This window comes from Cherax quadricarinatus, chromosome 11 (assembly GCF_038502225.1).
Source record: "Cherax quadricarinatus isolate ZL_2023a chromosome 11, ASM3850222v1, whole genome shotgun sequence".
Taxonomy (NCBI): domain Eukaryota; kingdom Metazoa; phylum Arthropoda; class Malacostraca; order Decapoda; family Parastacidae; genus Cherax; species Cherax quadricarinatus.
In genome coordinates, this window is record NC_091302.1 from 44517823 (window position 1) to 44542587 (window position 24765).

At 40.7% G+C, this 24765-nt stretch overlaps 1 protein-coding gene across 10 annotated transcripts in view; it reads right to left on the reverse strand.

Moving 5' to 3' along the window:
* Positions 1-24765, reverse strand: part of MTA1-like (metastasis associated 1-like) — a 360550-nt gene that overhangs the window by 171409 nt on the left and 164376 nt on the right. For 7 of the 10 annotated variants that reach the window (XM_070084053.1, XM_070084049.1, XM_070084047.1 and 4 more), the window contains 2 exons: positions 5211-5324; positions 4782-5011 (listed from right to left, as the gene is read on the reverse strand). In XM_070084053.1, coding sequence (XP_069940154.1) covers positions 4782-5011; positions 5211-5324 — 344 coding nt within the window. The remainder of the gene's footprint in view (positions 1-4781; positions 5012-5210; positions 5325-24765) is intronic. The other 3 variants (XM_070084050.1, XM_070084057.1, XM_070084048.1) reach the window with 2 other exon arrangements.

The window sequence follows — 24765 nt, forward strand, 5'->3', positions numbered from 1 at the left end:
CTCGTTCTCTCTCTCTCTCGTTGTCTCTCTCTCTCTCTCTCTCGTTCTCTCTCTCTCTCTCTCTCGTTCTCTCTCTCTCGTTCTCTCTCTCTCTCTCGTTCTCTCTCTCTCTCGTTCTCTCTCTCTCGTTCTCTCTCTCTCGTTCTCTCTCTCTCGTTCTCTCTCTCTCGTTCTCTCTCTCTCTCTCGTTCTCTCTCTCGTTCTCTCTCTCGTTCTCTCTCTCTCGTTCTCTCTCTCTCTCTCTCGTTCTCTCTCTCTCTCGTTCTCGTTCTCTCTCGTTCTCGTTCTCTCTCGTTCTCTCTCTCGTTCTCTCTCTCTCTCGTTCTCGTTCTCTCTCGTTCTCGTTCTCTCTCGTTCTCTCTCTCGTTCTCGTTCTCTCTCTCTCGTTCTCGTTCTCTCTCGTTCTCGTTCTCTCTCTCTCGTTCTCTCTCTCTTGTTCTCTCTCTCTCTCTCGTTCTCTCTCTCTCTCTCGTTCTCTCTCTCTCGTTCTCTCTCTCGTTCTCTCTCTCTCTCGTTCTCTCTCTCTCTCATTCTCTCTCTCTCTCATTCTCTCTCTCTCTCATTCTCTCTCTCTCTCTCTCTCGTTCTCTCTCTCTCGTTCTCTCTCTCTCGTTCTCTCTCTCTCGTTCTCTCTCTCTCGTTCTCTCTCTCTCGTTCTCTCTCTCTCGTTCTCTCTCTCTCGTTCTCTCTCTCTCTCGTTCTCTCTCTCTCTCGTTCTCTCTCTCTCTCGTTCTCTCTCTCTCTCGTTCTCTCTCTCTCTCGTTCTCTCTCTCTCTCGTTCTCTCTCTCTCTCGTTCTCTCTCGTTCTCGTTCTCGTTCTCTCTCGTTCTCGTTCTCTCTCGTTCTCGTTCTCTCTCGTTCTCTCTCTCGTTCTCGTTCTCTCTCGTTCTCGTTCTCTCTCGTTCTCGTTCTCTCTCGTTCTCGTTCTCTCTCGTTCTCTCTCATTCTCTCTCTCGTTCTCGTTCTCTCTCTCTCGTTCTCGTTCTCTCTCTTGTTCTCTCTCTCTCGTTCTCTCTCTCTCTCTCTCTCGTTCTCTCTCTCTCTCTCTCTCTCTCGTTCTCTCTCTCTCTCGTTCTCTCTCTCTCGTTCTCTCTCTCTCTCGTTTTCTCTCTCGTTCTCTCTCTCTCTCGTTCTCTCTCTCTCTCTCGTTCTCTCACTCTCGTTCTCTCTCTCTCGTTCTCTCTCTCTCGTTCTCTCTCTCTCGTTCTCTCTCTCTCATTTATTCGTTTTATCTCGTTTACTCACCTCTGACCCTACATTAAGACTACAAATATTTTAAGGTAAGTAATGAGTGAACGGTATATGCATTTTATCGCTCTGGGATGCTTAAATGTAATAGAATATTATGTGTAGGTGGGGTGGCCTGGAATGGTAGCCCGGATGACTACCATACATACCACACTTGATTTTTTTACAATAAATACTCCTTGTCTCACCCTAGATTAAGACTACAAATATTTTAAGTAATGAGTGCACTATGTGTGCATTTTACTTTTTTATTGTTTTTTGATGCCTAGTTCTATTGCTAACTTAACCTTTTCAGGGTTTTGGCCGTACTAGTACGGCTTATGCCCAGGGGTTTCTGACGTACTAGTACACAAATTCTAGCGCCTTCAAATCTTGCGGGAAAAGGCTGGTAGGCCTAGATGTGAGAGAATGGGTCTGTGTGGTGGGTGTGCGCAGTAGAAAAAAAAATCTGGGACCCAGTGGCGCCTTGTGGGAACGCCATTTTAGTACACCATTTCCACCATGCCTCGCGGTAAGAAGCTCCTTACTCCTCGGCGAATTGGAACACTTTTGTTCCCCAGTGACAGTTCTAATACAGATGGAAGTGCCAGTGAAGATGAGTTTCAAGGTTTTCGTGAGGTTTTGACCGAAACTAATGACCATAATATCGGTAATAGTGAGGAAAACCCAGACGACCCTCAGCCTTCCACCTCTGGTGCTGGGCCATCTTGTTCATGTTCAGTTGTACCATAATCAAAGGAAACTCCTATTTTCCCAAATCCCAGACTCAGATGTGAGCATTTGTGATGATAGTGATTATGAACTACAAGCTCTTCAAACTAGTTCCAGTAGTGATAGTGAAGTGCAATATTCCCCAGTGAAGCGTCAGTATATACGAAGGTATATGCGCTCTGGTAGTGTGCCATATGCTATTCCAAGGGGAAGGAGTACATCTCGGAGTACATCTCGGAGTACATCCCGTGGCTGTACAACAGGAACTGACAGTGAAAATGATAATGATACTGTTGCAATTGGGATGGAAAATGTGCATGGTGGTGGTAGTGGTGGTGCCGGCCGTGAGGCACCAGCAGTGGCCCATGCTGCCACCCACACTGCCACCCATGCCGCTGCCTCAGCTGATCTACAACAAAGGCCAACATCCCCCACCCACCCACCACACCAGCTTCCACAACCACAACCTCCACAACAGCAACCTCCACAACCACAACCACCTGTCACTGTCCAGTACCCACCAGCACACCGCACCTGGGATTGGCAGGAAGCTGTCAATTTTGTTCCAAATCCCGACCAGTTTGATGACAGCCAAAGTGGAATACGGCCATGTTTTACACTGGGAAACAATGCCAGTGAACTGGAATGTTTCGAGTTATTCTTTGACGAACCCCTGATGGAAAGTATCGTCATGGAAAGCAACATACTACAAGTACACCATGGCAAACACAATGCTTTCACCAAAATCACGTCTACACCAATGGAAGGAGACAACTGTGGCTGAGATGTATCTTTTCTTTGCCACGATAATGCTTATGCCACATGTGTATAAGCACAGTGTGAAATCATACTGGTCAACAGACCGCCTGATTGCAACCCCAGGTTTCAGTGATAAAATGCCAGTGAATCGATTTGTGCTACTATTACGTATGCTTCACTTCTCAGACAAAACCAGGCCTGACAGAAACGACAGGTTATATAAGATAAGGCATGTGTTTGTGTATCTGAAAGACAAATTCAGTGTGTATTTTTATCCCTTCAGGAAGCTTGTAATTGACGAGTCTTTGATTCTGTTCAAAGAAACTCTCTCTTTCAAGCAGTACATACCAAGCAAGAGGAAACGCTTTGGTATAAAGTTGTTTGTGCTTTGTGATTGTTACAGTGGTCTGGTATTGGATATTATTGTGTACACTGGAAGTTATACATTGCAAAATACGTACCAGGAAGTTATTAGGCATCTCTGGTGATGTTGTTAGAAGAATGATAGAACCATACCTTGGTAAGTGGCATATATTATATACAGATAACTGGTACACAAGCCCCTTACTCAGTGACTTTTTGCGAGTGAACATGACAGATGTGTGTGGCACACTGAGTGCAAATCAGAAACATATGCCCAGGTTTGGTGCTGGCACTCGTAGAGGTGAGGTGCAGGCGTTTGCTGCCAATGACCATGGCATTTCAGTGGCATGACAACCGATATGTCACACTGTTGTCATCAGTTCACCCTAATGAAATGGCAGACACTGGCAGGCAGCATAGAGAAAGCAATGAACCCATTCTAAAACCTGCAGCTGTGATTGATTACACCCTCAATATGCGTTCAGTGGACAAATGTGACATGCAGATTGGATTTGCTGATTGTGTTCACAAGAGTTATAAGTGGTACATAAAACTCTTTTTCCATCTTCTGGACATTTCCATGCTCAATGCTTATAATATGTACAAGATGAGGACCAGAAACAAACCACCATATGGCAAATTCTGTTTGTCTGTCATCATACAAATAGTATTCAAGTACCAAGGAACAACACCTGCAATAGACCGCCCACCAAATTTTCAACAACTTCCTTCTCGTTTGAAGCATGGTGATCACTTCCTGGTAAAACTGCCTGCTACTGCTTTCAAGAAAAAGGCTCAGAAGAGGTGTTATGTCCGTGTACATACAAAAAAAATGCCCAGAACAACGCAGACATGCTCGTTTTGTGAGTGAGGAGTGTAAAACACCACTGTGCATGACACCATGTTTCAAAGACTTCCACAGGCTGCAGAACTTTTAGAAACATTCCCTGTGACTGTATATGTGTATATAAAATATAGAAAATTAGTAATAAACAACATTTCATATCGTTTGTTTGTGTAAATATTTTCTGTAAATAAAACAATGATAACAGTGTTTATGCCGTCATTGTGTAGTATTGAAGAAGAAATAACTTACAAAATACTGATCATATTTGTCTCACAGGCCATGAAAGTTACTTGGAAAAAGAAAAATTAAAAAATAATAGAAAATAGTACATAAAACACTAAATAAAAGAATACCGGGTGACGGCAGTCGGCGATGTTACCACATGATGCTCCTTTTTGGTAAACTTCACACCTCCATATTTCAGTAAGTATTGATGGTAAAAAAATTTTTGTTTAGCCTATAATGTTTAGAAAGAAAAACTTTTTTCATGAGAAAAAATAATTTTTTTTTTTTTTTTTTTGAGATTTGGCCAACCCTGAGAACAAGTCTCTGACAGGGCCTGTTGACCCCGAAAGGGTTAATATATGTTAGTGTAAACTTGTTATCTAGTATTTGTATGCATTTATAAGTGGAAAAAGAGGTGTTCCACTTTATGGCGATTTCTGCTTTACGGTAGTAGCCTGGAACCTAACCTGCCATATGAGTGGGGCCCTACTGTACTTTCCCACAAACAGACGAAACATTAAAGAATCAATTCATTCGTTAACCTGGCTTTTGTTCATGGTGACACTTATTTTTTTCTGCCATGAAATGCCTCATATAGAATATGAGACATCATTCCATCCCTACTTACGTCTTTATTGAGATAGGCCAATAATAATTCTGTTTCGTTGAGTAATGTGACTGTGCATTTGCCGCGTATGTGTGTTGCAGGAAGGGTTTCTATCTGACGGGAAAGGAAGAGTTCGCGGTGGCGTAGCTGGTGTCTTTCATTGGAGGAAAGGGTCTCACCACTAGGCGTCACAATGGTGGACCCTCCCAATTCAGCCCCTTCACTGTCACTCTCATCCTCATCTAAGGCACCTGGGGGTTAAATAATAACACTTAGATGTATCTCTGTAAAAAGTACGCAAAATAAATTTATAAGGCACAATCACAACACCAACAATGAAGACTGTACAACACAATACAAGCTACAATATCTGACTGAGACCTAAACAATCAGTGAATAACATGTAACTAGCCAGTGAAGACAAGTGACAAGAAACTGCTGGGGAATTACCTTGTTGAGTTGCCTCTTGTGTGACAGTCTCATTCAGGCACGGGCCCTGTATCTCTTGACCCTTTAACAGCTTCTTAAACCCCCGGCACAGGTCCAAATTCCCGTGACCGTCTTCTGACGGAAGGGGGAAGAGAAGCAGTTAAGAAACAAGCGAACAGGTGCTCCCTACTCTGAGTTAAGCTGTCATTTTTGCTAAAATATACATACTACATTTCAGCATTGACCAACTGACAGCAAAACAGATAGCTTGGGAGGCAGACAATCAAGACACATACACATCTAATTAATACACACAAACTGCTGCAAAGGTATCTTAATTTTTTAGTCTATATGAAGTGAATACAGTAAAAAAAAAAAGTACACAAAAAAGAAGGCACGAAACACAGTGAATGACTTAGAATTTACAAAAGAAATATGTACATACTATGATTTTTTACATCACAGATGGACTAATTCTCACACTATGAGGAAACTCAACATAAAAAACAAGATATGTTCAAAGAAATGCCAAACATAACTAATTAAAGAACTAACAGCCTATTTTTAAACTGCAGCTATTTTATATATATATATATATATATATATATATATATATATATATATATATATATATATATATATATATATATATATATGTATATATGTACGTGTGCATTAAACCTGTAATAATTCACAATCATTAATGAAAATATCTATTTGTGTTTACATATTTGTAGAAACTGAAGCCTGTGGTGCTTACTCCTCCATAATAAGTTATATACACTGTTAAAAGTACTGAATGGTTATACAAGTGTATTACCTACTTTTGATTACCAATTTGTAGTTACACAAGCACAGATATACTCAAGTTATTGCAGTTTGTTTCAATTATTTAAAAAGCAATAAAACCAGTTGGTTATTAAGCACTTTTTAACACTGTGTTTCTATCAATTTACACTATCAAATTATCAACCTGCCATTGATGTGACTAATTCACTCATATTACACACACCACAAATGACTTTGTAAATGGTCCAAGTCGGACCGAAACGTCGTCGTCAGCTCCTCTCTTCTATGTGCAGGTTATTTGTGTATACACACACACCATAATTACAATGAAAGTAAAACTATTCAATATTTTTCACATTGCACATTTCATATCCATAATTTGTTCCATGTCATTGGCCTCGTCAGCAAATATATATGTAATTGGAAATAACCTTCCCCCTCCATTTATTCCAAAAAAGATGCTGGGTTCATAGATAGGCAAACACTGAACTGGCTGAGTGGTACCCCTCCCAAAGAAGAGGCTCCAATCCCTAGGCACAAACCACTCTCTCTCCAGTACATTAAGGTGACAAAGCATCCCAGGGATACTCCAAATGAGCCATCTTCAAAGTTTAGCTTGCCATACAGTTTGTTATAAAAGTTTCCATGGATTGTAGCACATGCTACTTTTCCTTCTGGACTTTAAAACCAATTTCAACTGACAAGAATTTTTTTTAGTTCAGTATAATATGATAAGCACTCTAGCTAGTCTATGAAAGAATAATTAAAGTTTAAATTGTCCAAAAATATAAAGAAAATTAACATGCTTTCTCAGGTGCATCAAAATATAAAAAAATCAAACCATATATATATGCATATGGTACATAGGAATCACAGGAAAACATTTACATTTTCTTATCTAAGATTATTTATGATATAGAACACAAACCAAGTTTGCCTATAAAACAGTGTTTTAAAAACTTTCACAGAATGGACAGAATGATAAAAACTATACCATGTACAATGTCATAAAATACATAAACTATATACAGTGGACCCCCGGTTAACGATATTTTTTCACTCCAGAAGTATGTTCAGGTGCCAGTACTGACCGAATTTGTTCCCATAAGGAATATTGTGAAGTAGATTAGTCCATTTCAGACCCCCAAACATACACGTACAAACGCACTTACATAAATACACTTACATAATTGGTCGCATTCGGAGGTGATCGTTATGCGGGGGTCCACTGTATTTAAAAATTGTTAAGACCAAATCTGAGATACATTAATCTGTATGTTAATGAGAGTACACTAATGAATCTCTCTCCTCTTAAAAAAAAAAAAAGTAACACGATTAAACAGCCTTTTTAACCCTTTCAGAGTTTCGGACGTAATAGTACGGCTTACGCACCAGAGTTTTTGACGTACTAGTATGCCTAAATTCTAGCGCCCTCAAATCTAGTGAGAGAAAGCTGGTGGGCCTACATATGAAAGAATGGGTCTATGTGGTCAGTGTGCATGGAATAAAAAAAATCCTGCAGCACACAGTGTGTGATGAGAAAAAAAAACTTTGACCATGTTTTTGGATTGAAACAGTGACTTTGCACTGTATTTTTGTATGGTATTTATTGTTGTATTCTAGTTTTCCTGGTCTCATTTTATAGAATGGAAGACATATTACAGAAATTGAGATGATTTTGACTGGTTTTACAATGAAAGGTACCTTGAAATTGAGCTCAAAGTAGCAGAAATTTTCGATTTTTACCAAAGTTCAAAATTAAACAAATTATGCCATGCATCCAATACACGTCAACTGGCGAGTCTAATATTCTTTCACAGGTGTGCTGATATTATTTATACCATTTCTACACTAATGCAGTAGTCTGCATAACAGTAAATATTTTTTGTGAGAATAAAAATTCAAAGTGGAAAGCAAAAGAATGTAAGAGGGGAGTGGGGACATGACTAATGAACAGAGGAAATGTTATTTTAGTGCCAGGAATGTCTCTCTCTTGTTTATTCTGGACCCTATTTGGAAATTGGCATCTTTTTGAAATTTGTGTGAAATTGGCAAAAGTTGCTAAATTCTGACCACTGTATTGGATAGTTGAAATCGGTAAATGGGCGGTTTCTTGTACTCATTCGATAGAAAAAATGGAGTTCTAGCAAAATAGTTATGATTTCTGTCAACTAGTACACTGGAATTGGCCGAAAATAGGGCTCAAATTGGGCAAAATCGCCGATGCGTAAACACTGTCGAGACTGCTAACATCACGAGAGCATAATTCCGTAAGTTTTCCATCAAATTTCATACTTTTGGTGTCATTGTGATCGGGAAAAGATTCTCTATCTTTTGATAAGAATTCTTTTTTTTTTTAATTTGGGTGACCCTGAGAACAAGTCTGGGAGAGGGCCTGGAGACCCTGAAAGGGTTAATAAGTAGTTTTCTCTTACAATTATCTGAAATCAATTAAGATATGCAGTATTTACTGTACTGTGTTATATAATGTATAAACAAGAGCTTGCATCACACAATTTCTGAGGTTAGACAATGTGTGTAAAATACTGTAGTGTGTTCAGTTAGTTTAGCTATTTTTACATCTATTTTAATTACTGAAAGAGTTCGAGAAAAATAGCTTTCAAAAGATTCTTAAAGTCGCCAATTGGAGGCAACACTGCCTGATTATAAGTACAGTATTACCTTTTCAGTTGAAACAGTTACTTAGTGTTTCCAGTCATTACAAACTTTTAAAATAACACTAATTAATGCTTATATGGAAAATACATTAGTTTCCACTAATACTATTTCACTTTGTAAAGTCAAACCCCCAAATTTGCAAGCTTCTTAATGTCTCTCATTTTTACACACAGTAGAACCCTCGTATCTGCAAATTCAGTTTCCGCTGTTTCAGTTATCCACAGTTTACCGGAGACCTGAAACTAACTCTTAATTTTGCTTAATAATGGCGACAAAGTACAATAGTAGAATTGACAGCAGTTCTTCAAGGTGGACAGTGGCACCAGGGTGGACTGTGGCACCAAGGCAGTAGGACAGTAGCACCAAGGTGGTAGGACACTGGCATCAGGGTATTAAGACACTGGCACAGTTGACACGAGTCACATGATAGTTTTGACATCTGCTTAATACTGTTCATCACTATAACTCACATTCAGATCTGCACCCACAGAAGTACTGTACTACTCACTTTATCTTCTAATCTATTAGTACACCTACCATCCGACTTATGACCTGCTCGACATACGACCACTCGACTTACGACCATGTTTTGTATGCCAAATTTCTGAGAAATAAACAACTGTTTGTGTTGAACAGTGTGTTTATCCTAAAACTTACAGGTAAAATACAGTACTAAAAGAATAAAAAGTAAAGTAAAAAAATGAAATACCATAATAAAATGAAATAAAATCACTACAAAAATGTGATTTTGATATTCAGTAGTAAGGTTTGACTTACGTCCATTTTGACTTACGACCGGTTGGTCGGAACAAAGCTTGGTTGTAAGTCAGATGGTACCTGTATCATGGAGCCTGTCACAAGGGTGGCGATTCTTAGAACCATTTACAGGTAGTAAAATAGTAAAAATAGTTCAAATTCTTATATGACCATGTACAAGTGTACAGAAGCTACGCTATTACTAATAACAGAAGCAAACATCCATAAATCATGTTATGGAGACAAAGAAAAGTTACCTGCAGTTGCTAAGCCATGCATTTTCTCTCAGGCAAAATTACTGTGGTTGGCATCCTGGTGGATTTAGACATCAGTGATGCAAAAGTAACATACAGTGGAACCTCGGCTTACAAACCCCCCACCAAGCAAATTTTTCAGGATACGAACTGTCGTTCGGTCGATTTTTTTGCTTCTGGATACGAAGGAAATTTCAGGATGCGAACTTCCCCCTCAAGGGAGGTTACTTAAATAAATAAAATACTTATTTCTTTGCAAAGGTCACAATGTGCGTTTACACATCATATGATTGGAGCAAAGAAAGCCTAAACAGGTGAAAAGTGTACTAGTAGTGGTTACCAATGTTTTGCTGATGGTGGTGCCAACTACTGGTAGCATTTTGAAGTTTCTCCTTGCTGTTATTTTTTTTTTCCCAACAAGTCGGCCGTCTCCCACCAAGGCAGGGTGACTCAAAAAAGAAAGACAATCCTCAAAAAGAAAATACGTACTTTCATCATCAATCAACACTTTCACCTCACTCACACATAATCACTGTTTTTGCAGAGGTGCTCAGAATACAACAGTTTAGAAGCATATACAGTGGACCCCCGCATACCGTACAATCCGCATACCGGTCGCTTTGATCGCAAAAATTTTGCCTCGCATACCGCCCAAAAACCCGTTCACCGCCCTTCATCCGAGACGCGTCCAATGTGTGGCCCGAGCCAGCCTCATATGTTCCGCCAGTGGCATTGTTTACCAGCCAGCCTCCGCGGTAACATCCAAGCACACAATCAGAATATTTCGTATTATTACAGTGTTTTCGGTGCTTTATCTGGAAAATAAGTGACCATGGGCCCCAAGAAAGCTTTTAGTTCCAACCCTACAGCAATAAGGGTGAGAATTCCAATAGAGATGAAGAAAGAGATCATTGATAAGTATGAAAGTGGAGTGCGTGTCGCCGACCTGGTCAGGTTGTACAAGAAACCCAAATCAACCATCTCTACTATTGTGGGCAACAGAAAGGCAATCAAGGAAGCTGTTCTTGCCAAAGGTTTAACTGTGTTTTCGAAACAGAGATCGCAAGTGATGGAAGATGTTGAGAGACTCTTATTGGTGTGGATAAATGAAAAACAGCTAGCAGGAGATAGCGTCTCTCAAGCGATCATAAGCGAAAAGGCTAGGAAGTTGCATGAGGATTTAATTAAAAAAATGCCTGCAACTAGTGATGATGTGAGTGAATTTAAGGCCAGCAAAGGTTGGTTTGAGAGATTTAAGAAGCGTAGTGGCATACATAGTGTGATAAGGCATGGTGAGGCTGCCAGTTCAGACCACAAAGCAGCTGAAAAATATGTGCAGGAATTCAAGGAGTACATAGAAAGTGAAGGACTGAAACCTGAACAAGTGTTTAATTGTGATGAAACAGGCCTGTTTTGGAAGAAAATGCCAAGCAGGACCTACATTACTCAGGAGGAAAAGGCACTCCCAGGACATAAGCCTATGAAAGACAGGCTTACTTTGTTGATGTGTTCCAATGCTACTGGTGATTGCAAAGTGAAGCCTTTATTAGTGTATCACTCTGAAACTCCCAGACCGTTCAGGCAAAAGAATGTCCTCAACGAGAATTTGTGTGTGCTGTGGAGGGCAAACAGTAAGGCATGGGTCACTAGGGACTTTTTCTATGACTGGTTACACCATGCATTTGCCCCCAATGTGAAAGATTACCTAACTGAAAAGAAATTAGAACTTAAGTGCCTCCTAGTGTTAGACAATGCCCCTGGTCATCCTACAGACGTGGCAGAGCGACTTTATGGGGACATGAAATTCATTAAGGTGAAGTTTTTGCCTCCTAATACCACTCCTCTCCTGCAGCCCATGGACCAGCAGGTTATTGCAAACTTCAAAAAACTGTACACAAAAGCTCTGTTTGAAAGGTGCTTTGTAGTGACCTCAGAAACTCAACTGACTCTAAGAGACTTTTGGAGAGATCACTTTAATATCCTCAATTGTGTAAACCTTATAGGTAAGGCTTGGGAGGGAGTGACTAAGAAGACCTTGAACTCTGCTTGGAAGAAACTGTGGCCAGAATGTGTAGACAAAAGGGATTTTGAAGGGTTTGAGGCTAACCCTGAGAGGATTATGCCAGTTGAGGAATCCATTGTGGCAGTGGGAAAGTCCTTAGGGTTGGAGGTTAGTGGGGATGATGTGGAAGAGTTGGTGGAGGAGGACAATGAAGAACTAACCACTGATGAGCTGATAGATCAACTTCAACAGCAAGAGGCCAGACCTGAGGAAACTGGTTCAGAGGAGGGGAGAGAGAAATTGAAGAAGTTGCCTACTACAAAGATTAAGGAAATCTGTGCAAAGTGGCTTGAAGTGCAAACCTTCATGGATGAAAATCACCCTCACACAGCCATTGCAAGCCGTGTTGGCAACCTGTACACTGACAATGTTGTGAAACACTTTAGGGAAGTCATAAAGGAACGAGAGGTACAGGCCACTATGGACAGATATGTTGTGCGAAAGAAGTCCAGTGACTCTGAAGCTGGTCCTAGTGGCATTAAAAGAAGAAGGGAAGTAACCCCAGAAAAGGACTCGACACCTCAAGTCTTAATGGAAGGGGATTCCCCTTCTAAACACTAACACTCTCTCTCCCCTCCTCCCATCCCATCAATCATCACCAGATCTTCAATAAAAGTAAGTGTCATGTAATTGTGCATGCCTTTTTCAGTTTGTGTGTATTAAAATTAACATTTCATGTGTTAAAAAAATTTTTTTTTCATACTTTTGGGTGTCTTGCACGGATTAATTTGATTTCCATTATTTCTTATGGGGAAAATTCATTCGCATACCGAACATTTCGCATAACAACCAGCCCTCTTGCACGGATTAAGGTCACTATGCGGGGGTCCACTGTACATAAAAAGATACACAACATATCCCTCCAAACTGCCAATTACCCAAACCCCTCCTTTTAAGTGCAGGCATTGTACTTCCCATTTCCAGGACTCAAGTCTGGCTATATAAAAATAACCGGTTTCCCTGAATCCCATCACTAAATATTACCCTGCTCACACTCTAACAGCTCGTCAGGTTCCAAATACCATTTGTCTCCATTCACTCCTATCTAACACGCTAACGCATCCTTGCTGGAAGTCCAAGCCCCTTGCCCACAAAACTTCTTTATCCCCTCCCTCTAACCTTTTCGAGGATGACCCCTACCCCGCCTTCCTTCCCCTACAAATTTATACGCTCTCCATTTTATTCTACTTTGATCCATTCTCTCTGAATGACCAAACCACCTCAACAACCCCTCTTCAGCCCTCTAATACTTTTATTAACTCCACACCTCCTAATTTCCACACTCCGAATTTTCTGCATAATATTCACACCACACACTGCCCTTAAACAGGACATCTCCACTGTCTCCAACCGCCTCCTCGCTGCAGCATTTACAACCCAAGCTTCGCACCCATATAAGAATGTTGGTACTACTATATTTTCATACATTCCTTTCTTTGCCTCCATAGATAATGTTTTTTGTCTCCACACATACCTCAACTCACCACTCGTCTTTTTTCCTTCATTAATTCTATGATTAACCTCATCCTTCATAAATCCATCCGCTGACATGTCTACTCCCAAATGTCTGAAAACATTCACTTCTTCCATACTCCTCCTCCCCAATTTGATATCCAATTTTTCTTTATCTAAATCATTTGATACCCTCATCACCTTACTCTTTTCTATGTTCACTTTCAACTTTCTACCTTTACACACTCCCAAACTCGTCTACTAACCTTTGCAATTTTTCTTTAGAATCTCCCATAAGCAGGGTATCATCAGCCTAAAGTAACTGTGTCAATTCCCATTCTGTATTTGATTCCCCATAATTTAATCCCACCCCTCTCCTGAACAGCCTATCATTTACTTCTTTTACAACCCCATCTATAAATATATTGAACAACCAAGGTGACATTACACATCCCTGTCTAAGACCTACTTTTACCAGGAAGTAGTCTCCCTCTCTTCTACACACCCTAACCTGAACCTCACTATCCTAATAAAAACTCTTTACAGCATTTAGTAACTTACCACCTATTCCATCTACTTGTAACCTCTGCCACATTGCTCCCCTATCCACTCTATCATATGCCTTTTCTAAATCCATAAATGCAATAAAAACTTTCCTGCCTTTATCTAAATACTGTTCACATATATGCTTCAATGTAAACACTTGAACTACATATCCCCTACCCACTCTAAAACCTCCTTGCTCATCCGCAATCCTACATTCTGTCTTACCTCTAATTCTTTCAATTATAACCCTACCGTACACTTTTCCTGGTATACTCAGTAAACTTATTCCTCTATATTATTTACAATCTCTTTTGTCCCCTTCCCTTTATATAAAGGGACTATACATGCTCTCTGCCAATCCCTAGGTATCTTCCCCTCTTTCATACATTTATTAAACAAAAATACCAACCACTCCAACACTCTATCCCCTCCTGCTTTTAACATTTCTGTCATGATCCTGTCAGTTCCAGCTGCTTTACCCCCTTTCATTCTACATAATGCCTCACGCACCTCCCCCACACTCACATCTTGCTCTTCTTCACTCCTAGAAGATGGTATACCTCCCTGACCAATGCATGAAATTACCGCCTCCCTTCCTTCGTCGACATTTAAAAGTTCCTCAAAATATTCCTGCCATTTACCCAATACCTCCATTTTCCCATCTATTAACACCCCTACTCTGTTTTTAACTTGTTTAACTCGCTCCAAAAAATTTTCTTATTTTCACTAAAATTTCTTGACAGTCCCTCTCCCACTATCATCTACTCTCCTTTTGCACTCTCTCACCACTCTCTTCACCTTTCTTTTACTCTCCATATACTCTACTCTTCGTATAACACTTCTGCTTTGTAAAAACCTCTCATAAGCTACCTTTTTCTCTTTTATCACACCCTTTACTTCATCATTCCACCAATCACTCCTCTTTCCTCCTGCACCCACCCTCCTATAACCACAAACTTTTGCCCCACATTCTAATACTGCATTTTTAACCCTTTCAAGGTTTCGGCCGTACTAGTACGGCTTAAGCGCCAGTGTCCATGACGTACTAGTACGCATAAATTCTAGCGCCTTCAAATCTATTGAGAGAAAGCTGGTAGGCCTACATATGAAAGAATGGGTCTATGTGCGCAGTATAAAAAAAAATCCTGCAGCACACAGTGCGTAATGATAAAAAAAAACTTTGACCGTGTTTTTGGATTAAAACAGAGACTTTGCACTATATTTTCGTATGGTATTTATTGTTGTATTCTAGTTTTCCTGGTCTCATTGTATAGAATGGAAGACATTTTACAGAAATTGAGATGATTTTGACTGGTTTTACAATGAAAGGTACCTTGAAATTGAGCTCAAAGTAGCAGAAATGTTCGATTTTTACCAAAGTTCAAACGTAAACAAATGCCAAGCTTCCAATACGCATCAACTGGCGAGTCTAATATTCTTTCACAAGTGCGGCGATATTATTCATACCATTTCTACACTAATGCAGTGGTCTGCATAACAGTACATCTTTTTTTTTTTTTGTGAGAATAAAAATTCAAAGTGGAAAGCGAAAGAAATGTAAGAGGGGCCTGGGAACATGACTAATGAACAGAGGAAATGTTATTTGAGTGCCAGGAATGTCTTTCTTGTTTATTCTGGACCCTATTTGGAAATTGGCATCTTTTGAATTTTGTGTGAAATTGGCAAAATTGCTAAATTCTGACCATAGTACAGTGGACCCCCGGTTAACGATTTTAATCCGTGCAAGAGGGGTAATTGTTATGCGAAATAATCGCTATGTGAATGAATTTTCCCCATAAGAAATAATGGAAATCAAATTAATCCGTGCAAGACACCCAAAAGTATGAAAAAAAAAATTTTACCACATGAAATATACATTTTCCCACACACAAAGAGAAGGATACATGCACAATAGTAGAGTAGTACATGCACAGTATATATTGTGCATGTACTAGTCTACTAAATGAAGAATAAATGACACTTACCTTTATTGAAGATGCAGCAATGACTGATGAGACACTGTGTCCTGGGAGTGCCTTTTCCTCCTGAGTACTGTAGGTCCTGTTTGGCATTTTCTTCCAGAACAGGCCTTATCACACTGTGTATGCCACTACGATTCTTAAATCTCTCAAACCAACCTTTGCTGGCTTTAAATTCACCAATATGAGCACTAGTTCCCTGTTCACCTGGGTGTTAGTCGACTTGTGTGGGTTGCATCCTGGGAGACAAGATTAAGGACCCCAATGGAAATAAGTTAGACGGTCTTCGATGACACTGACTTTTTTGGGTTATCCTGGGTGGCAAATCCTCTGGGGTTAATTGTTTCTTGGTATTCTCAATAAGCCACACCAACAACGGTGCTACAGCAGCAGCAGCAGCAGCTGACAGTGCAGCAGCAGCAGCAGGTGTACCACCAATAGTAGCGATGGTTGATTGGGGTTTATTATACAACCTGGCCAGCTCGGAGACATGCACTCCACTTTCATACTTATCAATGATCTTTTTCTTCATCTCTATTGTAATTCTCACCCTTATTGCTGTAGGGTTGGCACTAGAAGCTTTCTTGGGGCCCATGGTCACTTATTTTCCAGAAAAAGCACCGAAAACACTGTAATAATACGAAATATTCCGATTGTATGCTTGGATGTTACCGCGGAGGCTGGCTGGTAAACAATGCCACCGGCGGAACATGTGAGCGTGGCTCAGGCCGCACATTGGACGCGTCTCGGACGAAAATCGGTAAGCGGGTTTTTAAGCGGTATGTGAGGCAAAATTTTTGCAATTAAAGTAAGCGGTATGCGAAATAATCGCTATGTGATGCCATCGTTATGCGGGGGTCCACTGTATTGGATAGTTGAAATCAGTAAATTGGTGGTTTCTTGTATTCACTCGATAGTAAAAATGGAGTACAGTGGAACCTCAAATATTGACCTTAATCCATTCCAGGAGTTAGTTCTAAATTTGATAAGTCTGAAAAGCGAAGCAATATTTCCCATAAGAAATAATGGAAATACAATTAATCGTTCCAGAAACCTAAAAATATTCACAAAAAAAAAAATACATTTCATAGAGATTAATTATAGTTTTACATACATACAACAAATATAATGTTCAATTATGTATTAATAGATTTAAATAAACATTTAAAAATAACATTTTACTTACCTTTATTGAAGTTTGGTGATGGCATCTGGAAGATAGGGAGGAGGAGAGAGGGAGTTGGGGTTAGTGTTTGGAAGGAGAATTCCCAACCCATGAGGACGTCAGGTAAAGCTCTCTCTGGGGTTACTTCCCTTATCTGTCTTTTAACCCTTTGACTGTTTCAGGCCCCTCTCTGAAACTGTCATTCTATGTTGCCAAATATTCGAAAAAAAAATTATTTTTTATGAAAATTTTAGGAATATTTTTAGTAGTGTTTTAAGCCTAAAAAAATTTTTTTTTGCCATCAGTACTTACCGAGATATAGAGCCGCAAAGTTTGCAGAAAGTGACGTGCGTACGGCAACAGCGGCGACCGCCGCCCACCCAGTATTCTTTTATTTACTCTAATTCAAAGGTTTCTTGCATTTTTCAATATTTTTCTGTTCCAGGTAACTTATGTGGCCTGTGAGACCAATGTAAGGTGCATTCTTCAAATATACACTCATTGTTTACAACACAATAACATAACAAACTTTATCACTATTAGTTTGTGTATACACTTTGTTTACATAAACAAACAATACAAAACAATGTTTATTACTATTGTTCCATAATATATATACATATGTACAGTCACTAAACACGTTCCTAGAACTGCTGCAGCTTGTGGAACTCTTTGAAACATGGGTATATGCAGAGGGGCAATTCACACTCCTCACACATAAAACGAGTGTCTCTGCGTGTTTGTGGGCGTTTTGTGGTATGCATACATACATAACACCTCTTCTGAGCATTTTTCTTGGCAGTAGTAGGAGGCAGTTGTATGGGGTAGTGATCACCAGGCCTCAAACGAGATGACGTCTGTGGGCGCTGGTCTATTGCAGGAGTTGCTCCTTGGTACTTTGCAATTATTTGTCTGATTACTGACAGGCAAAATTCACCATATTTTGGTGTTTTGTTGGTCTTCAACTTGTATATGTTATAAGCATTTAGCATAGAGATATCAACAAGATGGAAAAAAAGTTTTATATACCACTTATAACTCTTGTGTACACAGTCTGCAAACCCAATCTGCATGTCACATTTGTCCGCTAAGCGCATATTGAGGTTGTAGTCCATGACAGCTGCAGGCTTTAGAATGGGTTCATTGGTGTGTGTGTTGTCCCTGCCACTGGGTACCATTTCGTTTCTGTGAACTGATGTCAACAATGTGACATCACGTTTGTCATGCCACCGAAATGCCATGATGTCATTGGCAGCAAAGGCTTGCACCTCACCTCTGCGAGTGCCAGCGTTGAACCTTGGCATACGTTTACGATTACCACGCACTGTGCCACACACGTCTGTCAAGTTCACTCGCAAGAAATCACTGAATAAGAGGCTTGTGTACCAGTTATCAGTAAATAACATATTCCCCTTACCAAGATATGGTTCCATCATTGTTCGAACCACATCACCAGAGATACCCAATAACTTCATGGTATCTCTCAGAGTATTACTGCCAGTGTACACAATTATATCCAAAACTAGACCACTTCTGCAATCACACAGTACAAATAGCTTTATACCAAAGCGTTTCCTCTTGCTTGGTATATATTGCTTGAATGAGATTATTCCTTTGAATAAAATCAAGGACTCATCAATAACAAGCTTCCTGAAGGGATAAAAATACATGCAGCACTTTTGTTTCAGGTACATAAACACATTTCTGATCTTATATAACCTGTCGCTTCTGTCAGGCCTGGTTTTGTCTGAAAAGTGTAACATACGTAACAGTATCAGGAAACGATTGACACCTATAATGTCACTAAAACCTGGAGTTGAAATCAGGCGTTCTGTTGCCCAGTATGTGGTGACAGTGTGCTTATACACATGTGGCATAAGCATTATTGTGGCAAAAAACAGGTACATCTCTGCCACAGTTGTCTCCTTCCACTTGTGTAGCCGTGATTTTGGTGAGAGAATTGTATTTGCCATGGTGTAATCACAGTATGTGTTTGTTTCCCTGACAATGATGTCCATCAGGGGTTCATAGAAGAATAACTCAAAGCAGTCCAGTTCACTGGCATTGTTCCCAAGTGGACAAGATGGCTTTATTCCACTTTGTGTTTCATCAAAGTCATGGGGACTGGGAACAAACTCGTCACCGTCCTGCCAATCCCAGATGCGGTCTGCTGGTGGGGTCTGGATATTGTACCGTGGTTGTGGTTGTGCAGGTTGTGGTTGTGCAGGTTGTGGTGGTGCAGGTTGTGGGAGTGTGGGGTAGGGTGAGGCTGTTTGTTGTGCTGCGTCAGCAGCGTGGGTAGTAGCGTGGCCCGCTGATGGTGCCACATGGGCCGTGCCACCCTCACTATCACCACCACTGCCTCCTCCCTCACTGTCACCATTCATACCCATCATTACAATATTGTCATCTTCACTATCAGGTCGTGGTGTAGGGCCACGGGATGTGCTCCCAGAGTTTCTCCTTCCCCTTGGAACAACATAAGAAACACTACCAGACCGCATGCTACGTCGTACATACTGCCGCTTCACTGGGGAATATTTACTCTCACTGTCACTAGAACTGCTTTCAATGACCTTGAAATCACTATCACTATCACTGCTATCATCTGGGTGTTGTACATGACCAAATAGTTTCCTCTTTCGTCCTGGTACAGGCGAACGTGAACGTGAACAAGCCGGCACAGCACCAGAGGTGGAAGGTTGTGGGTCATCTGGGTTTTCATCACTAATTACGTTATCCTGGGCACTTTTTCTGGTAACACTCGCTTCAAAACCCTGGAATTCACTGTCACTGACATTTTCATCGCTGTTAGAGCTATCACTTGGGAACAAAAGACCTCCAATCCACCGAGGAGTGAGGAACTTCTTACCGAGAGGCATGGTGAAAATGGACTAACAACATGGCGTTCCCACAATGCACCGCTGGGTCCCAGATTTTTTTCACAGGGTGCACACCAACCACTGAGACCCATTCTCTCTCGTGTAAGCCTACCAGGCCTTTGGCGCTTGATTTGAAGCCGCTAGAATTTGTGCGTATAAATACGTCAGAAACATTGGCTCGTAAGACGTATTTATACGTCGGAAACAGTCAAAGCGTTAATGCCACTAGGACCAGCTTGAGAGTCACTGGACCCCTGTCTCACAAAATAACTGTCCACAGTCCTCTGTTTCTGGTGCCTCTAAGATTTCCCTAAAATGGGACATGGTTCTGTCACTGAACTTGTTGCAAAGATGGCTTGTTTCAGCTTGCTCAGGGTGGTACTTCTCAACAAACATTTGGACAACATTCCACTTCTGTTTTACTGCCTTCTTCACATCTATGGTGTTTCTCACTTTCTTTACCACAGGGGTACCACTAACAAGTTTCTTTGGGCTCATTGTAGCTTATTTCACAGTCCCACAAGCACTAAACATAATGAAATAATCATAAAATGTTTGAATGAGAGTGCAGGTTAGTGTCCATTCAAGCATCAACAAAACCAGACTGGCTCATGGCGCCTACGTGGGGACACGGACAGAGCGGGCTGCCAGACAGGTCCGGTACCCAGCGGTTCGAAAACAGGGGCGAGTTCGATAATAGGGACAAAGTTGGTTCGAAAAAAGGGTTCTATTTTCGAAGAGTTCGATAAGCGATACTTTCGAAATTTGAGGTTCCACTGTACTAGCGAAACAGTTATGATTTTTCTCGACTAGTACATTAGAATTGGCCGAAAATAGGGCTCAAAGTGGGCAAAATCGCTGATGCGTAAACATCGTCGAGACTGCTAAATTCACGAAAGCATAATTCCGTAAGTTTTCCATCAAATTTCATACTTTTGGTGTCATTATGATCGGGAAAAGATTCTCTATCATTTCACAAGAATTTCATAATAATTTTTTTTTTTTTTTTGAAATTTGGGGGACCCTGAAAACAAGTCTCTGAGAGGGCCTGTGGACCCTGAAAGGGTTAAAACTATTCCAACCCTCTTCAAACCATCCACTACTCATACTTGCACCAGCCCACCTTTCTGCCAATAGTTGCTTGTATCTCACCCGGACTTCCTCCTCCCTTAGTCTATACACTTTCACCTCCCTCTTACTTCTTATTGTCATTTTCCTCTTGTCCCATCTACCTCTTACTCTAACTGTAGCTAAAATTAAATAATGATCCGATACATCAGTTGCTCCTCTATAAACGTGTACATCCTGGAACCTACCCATCAACCTTTTATCCACCAATACATAATCTAATAAACTACTTTCATTACGTGCTATATCATACCTTGTACAGTGGACCCCCGGTTAACGATATTTTTTCACTCCAGAAGTATGTTCAGGTGCCAGTACTGACCGAATTTGTTCCCATAAGGAATATTGTGAAGTAGATTAGTCCATTTCAGACCCCCAAACATACACGTACAAACGCACTTAAATAATTACACTTACATAATTGGTCGCATTCGGAGGTAATCATTATGCGGGGGTCCACTGTATATTTATTTATCCTCTTCTTCATAAAATATGTATTACTTATTACCAAACCTCTTTCTACACATAGCTCAATTAAAGGCTCCCCATTTTCATTTACCCCTGGCATCCCAAATTTACCTACTACTCCCTCCACAATATTTTTACCCACTTTAACATTGAAATCCCCAACCACAAGTACGCTCACACTTGGTTCAAAACTCCACATGCATTCACTCAATATTTCCCAAAATCTCTCTCTCTCTCCTCTACACTTCTCTCTTCTCCAGGTGCATACACGCTTACTATAACCCACTTTTCACATCCAACTCCAAATAATCCTCTTTTCATGTCACAGCTTATCCTTCAACATTATTGCTACTCCTTCTTTAGCTCTAACTCTATTTGAAACCCCTGACCTAATCCCATTTATTCCTCTCCACTTAAACTCTCCCAACCCCCTTCAGCTTTGATTCACTTAAAGCCAGGACATCCAGCTTCTTCTCATTCATAAAATCCACAATCATTATTATTATTGCTATTATTATTATGTATGTGGTGATGGGCTCTTGATCTAGGGAATTGTATGTGTGCTCCAGTTCCCTAAATTAATAATAATAATAATAATACAGTGGACCCCCGGTTCGCGAAGTCATCGGTAACCGGTAAATCTGGTATCCGAAGCATTATATCGCAAAAAATTTGCCTTGGATCCCGTTACAAAACCCGGTACAAGATACGATTCGTACGAGACGTGTCCACGTGTGGCCTGAACTGCCCCGTGTGTGCCAGTGTTTACAAGCCAGCCAGTGTGCTCGCATCTAAGGATACATTCGGTACATTCCATATCATCCATATTATCACTGTTTTTGGTGCTTGTTTCTGCAAAATAAGTCACCATGGGCCCCAAGAAAGCTTCTAGGGCCAACCCATCGAGACCAAGGGTGCTAATGACTATTGAAATGAAGAGAGAGATAATTGCAAAGTATGAAAGTGGAGTGCATATGTCAGACCTGGCCAAGTTGTATAGTAAATCCCAATCAACCATCTCTACTATAGTGAGCAGGAAAACGGCAATCAAGGAAGCTGTTCTTGCAAAAGGTGCAACTGTGATTACAAAACAGCGATCGCAAGTGTTAGAAAATGTTGAGAGACTGTTATTGGTGTGGATAAATGAAAAACAGATAGCTGGAGATAGCATCTCTCAAGTGATCATTTGTGAAAAGGCTAGGCAGTTGCATGACGATTTGGTAAAGAAATTGCCTGCAACTAGTGGTGATGTGAGTGAATTTAAGGCCAGCAAAGGTTGGTTTGAAAGATTTAAGAATCATAGTGGCATACATAGTGTGATTAGGCATGGTGAGGCTGCCAATTCAGACCAAAAAGCAGCTGAAAAGTATGTGCATGAATTCAAGGAGTACATAGAGGCTGAAGGATTGAAACCTGAACAAAGTGTTTAATTGCGACGAAACAGGCCTGTTTTGGAAGAAATTGCCAAGCAGGACCTACATTACTCAGGAGGAAAAGGCACTCCCAGGACATAAGCTTATGAAAGACAGGCTTACTCTGTTGATGTGTGCCAATGCTAGTGGTGATTGCAAAGTGAAGCCTTTATTGGTGTATCACTCAGAAACTCCCAGAGCGTTCAGGCAAAAGAATATCCTCAAGGAGAATTTGTGTGTGCTGTGGAGGGCAAACACTAAGGCATGGGTCACTAGGCACTTTTCTATGACTGGTTACACCATGCATTTGCCCCGACTGTGAAAAATTACCTAACTGAAAAGAAATTAGACCTTAAGTGCCTCCTGGTATTAGACAATGCCCCTGGTCATCCTACAAACTTGGCAGAGCGACTTTCTGGGGACATGAGCTTCATTAAAGTCAAGTTTTTGCCTCCTAATACCACTCCTCTCGTGCAGCCCATGGACCAGCAGGTTATTGCAAACTTCAAGAAACTGTACACAAAAGCTATGTTTGAAAGGTGCTTTGAAGTGACCACAGACATACGATTGACTCTAAAGGAGCTTCGAAAGGATCACTTTAATATCCTCAATTGTGTAAACCTTATAGGTAAGGCTTGGGAGGGAGTGACTAAGAGGACCTTAAACTCTGCTTGGAAGAAACTGTGGCCAGAATGTGTAGACAAAAGGGATTTTGAAGGGTTTGAGGCTAACCCTGGGAATCCTATGCCAGTTGAGGAATCCACTGTGGCACTGGGAAAGTCCTTGGGGTTGGAGGTTAGTGGAGAGGATGTGGAAGAGTTGGTGGAGGAGGACAATGACGAACTAACCACTGATGAACTGCTAGATCATCTTCAACAGCAAGAGGCCAGACCTGAGGAAACTGCTTCGGAGGAGGGGATAGAGAACTTGAAGAAGTTGCCTACTTCAAAGATTAAGAAATGTGTACAAAGTGGCTTGAAGTGCAAACCTTTTTTAATGAAAATCACCCTGACACAGCTACCTCAAGCCGTGTTGGCAACCTGTACACTGACAATGTTGTGAACCAGTTTAGGAAAGTCATAAAGGAACGAGAGCTACAGGCCTCTATGGACAGATATGTTGTGCGACAGAAGTCCAGTGACTCTCAAGCTGGTCCTAATGGCATTAAAAGAAGAAGGGAAGTAACCCCGGAAAAGGACATTCGATACGATTCGTACGAGACGTGTCCACGTGTGGCCTGAACTGCCCCGTGTGTGCCAGTGTTTACAACCCAGCCAGTGTGTGCGCATCTAAGGATACATTCGGTACATTCCATATTATCCATATTATCACTGTTTTTGGTGCTTGTTTCTGCAAAATAAGTCACCATGGGCCCCAAGAAAGCTTCTAGTGCCAACCCTGTGGTAAAAAGGGTGAGAATTAGTATGGAAATTAAGAAAGATTTTGAAGGGTTTGGGGCTAACCCTGAGAAGCTTATGCCAGTTGTGGACTCCATTGTGCCTACTTCAAAAATTAAGGAAATGTGTGCAAAGTGGGTTGAACTGCAAACCTTTATGGATGAAAATCACCCTAACACAGCTATTGCAAGCCGTGCTGGTGACTATTACAATGACAGTGTTATGGCCCATTTTAGACAAATCTTAAAGGAACGGCAACAGAGGTCCAGTGACTCTCAAGTTGGTCCTAGTGGCATTAAAAGAAGAAGGGAAGTAACCCCAGAAAAGGACTTGCTACCTCAAGTCCTAATGGAAGGAGATTCCCCTTCTAAACAGTAACAACTTCGACACTCTCCCCTCCTCCCATCCCATCAATCATCACCAATCTTCATTAAAGGTAAGTGCCAATTATTCTATTGTTATTATTCTATTGTTATTGTTGTTATTGCAATTATTCTATTGCATTAAACTTAATATTTCATGTGGTAAATTTTTTTTTTGATACTTTTGGGTGTCTTGCACGGATTAATTTAATTTCCATTATTTCTTATGGGGAAAATTAATTCGG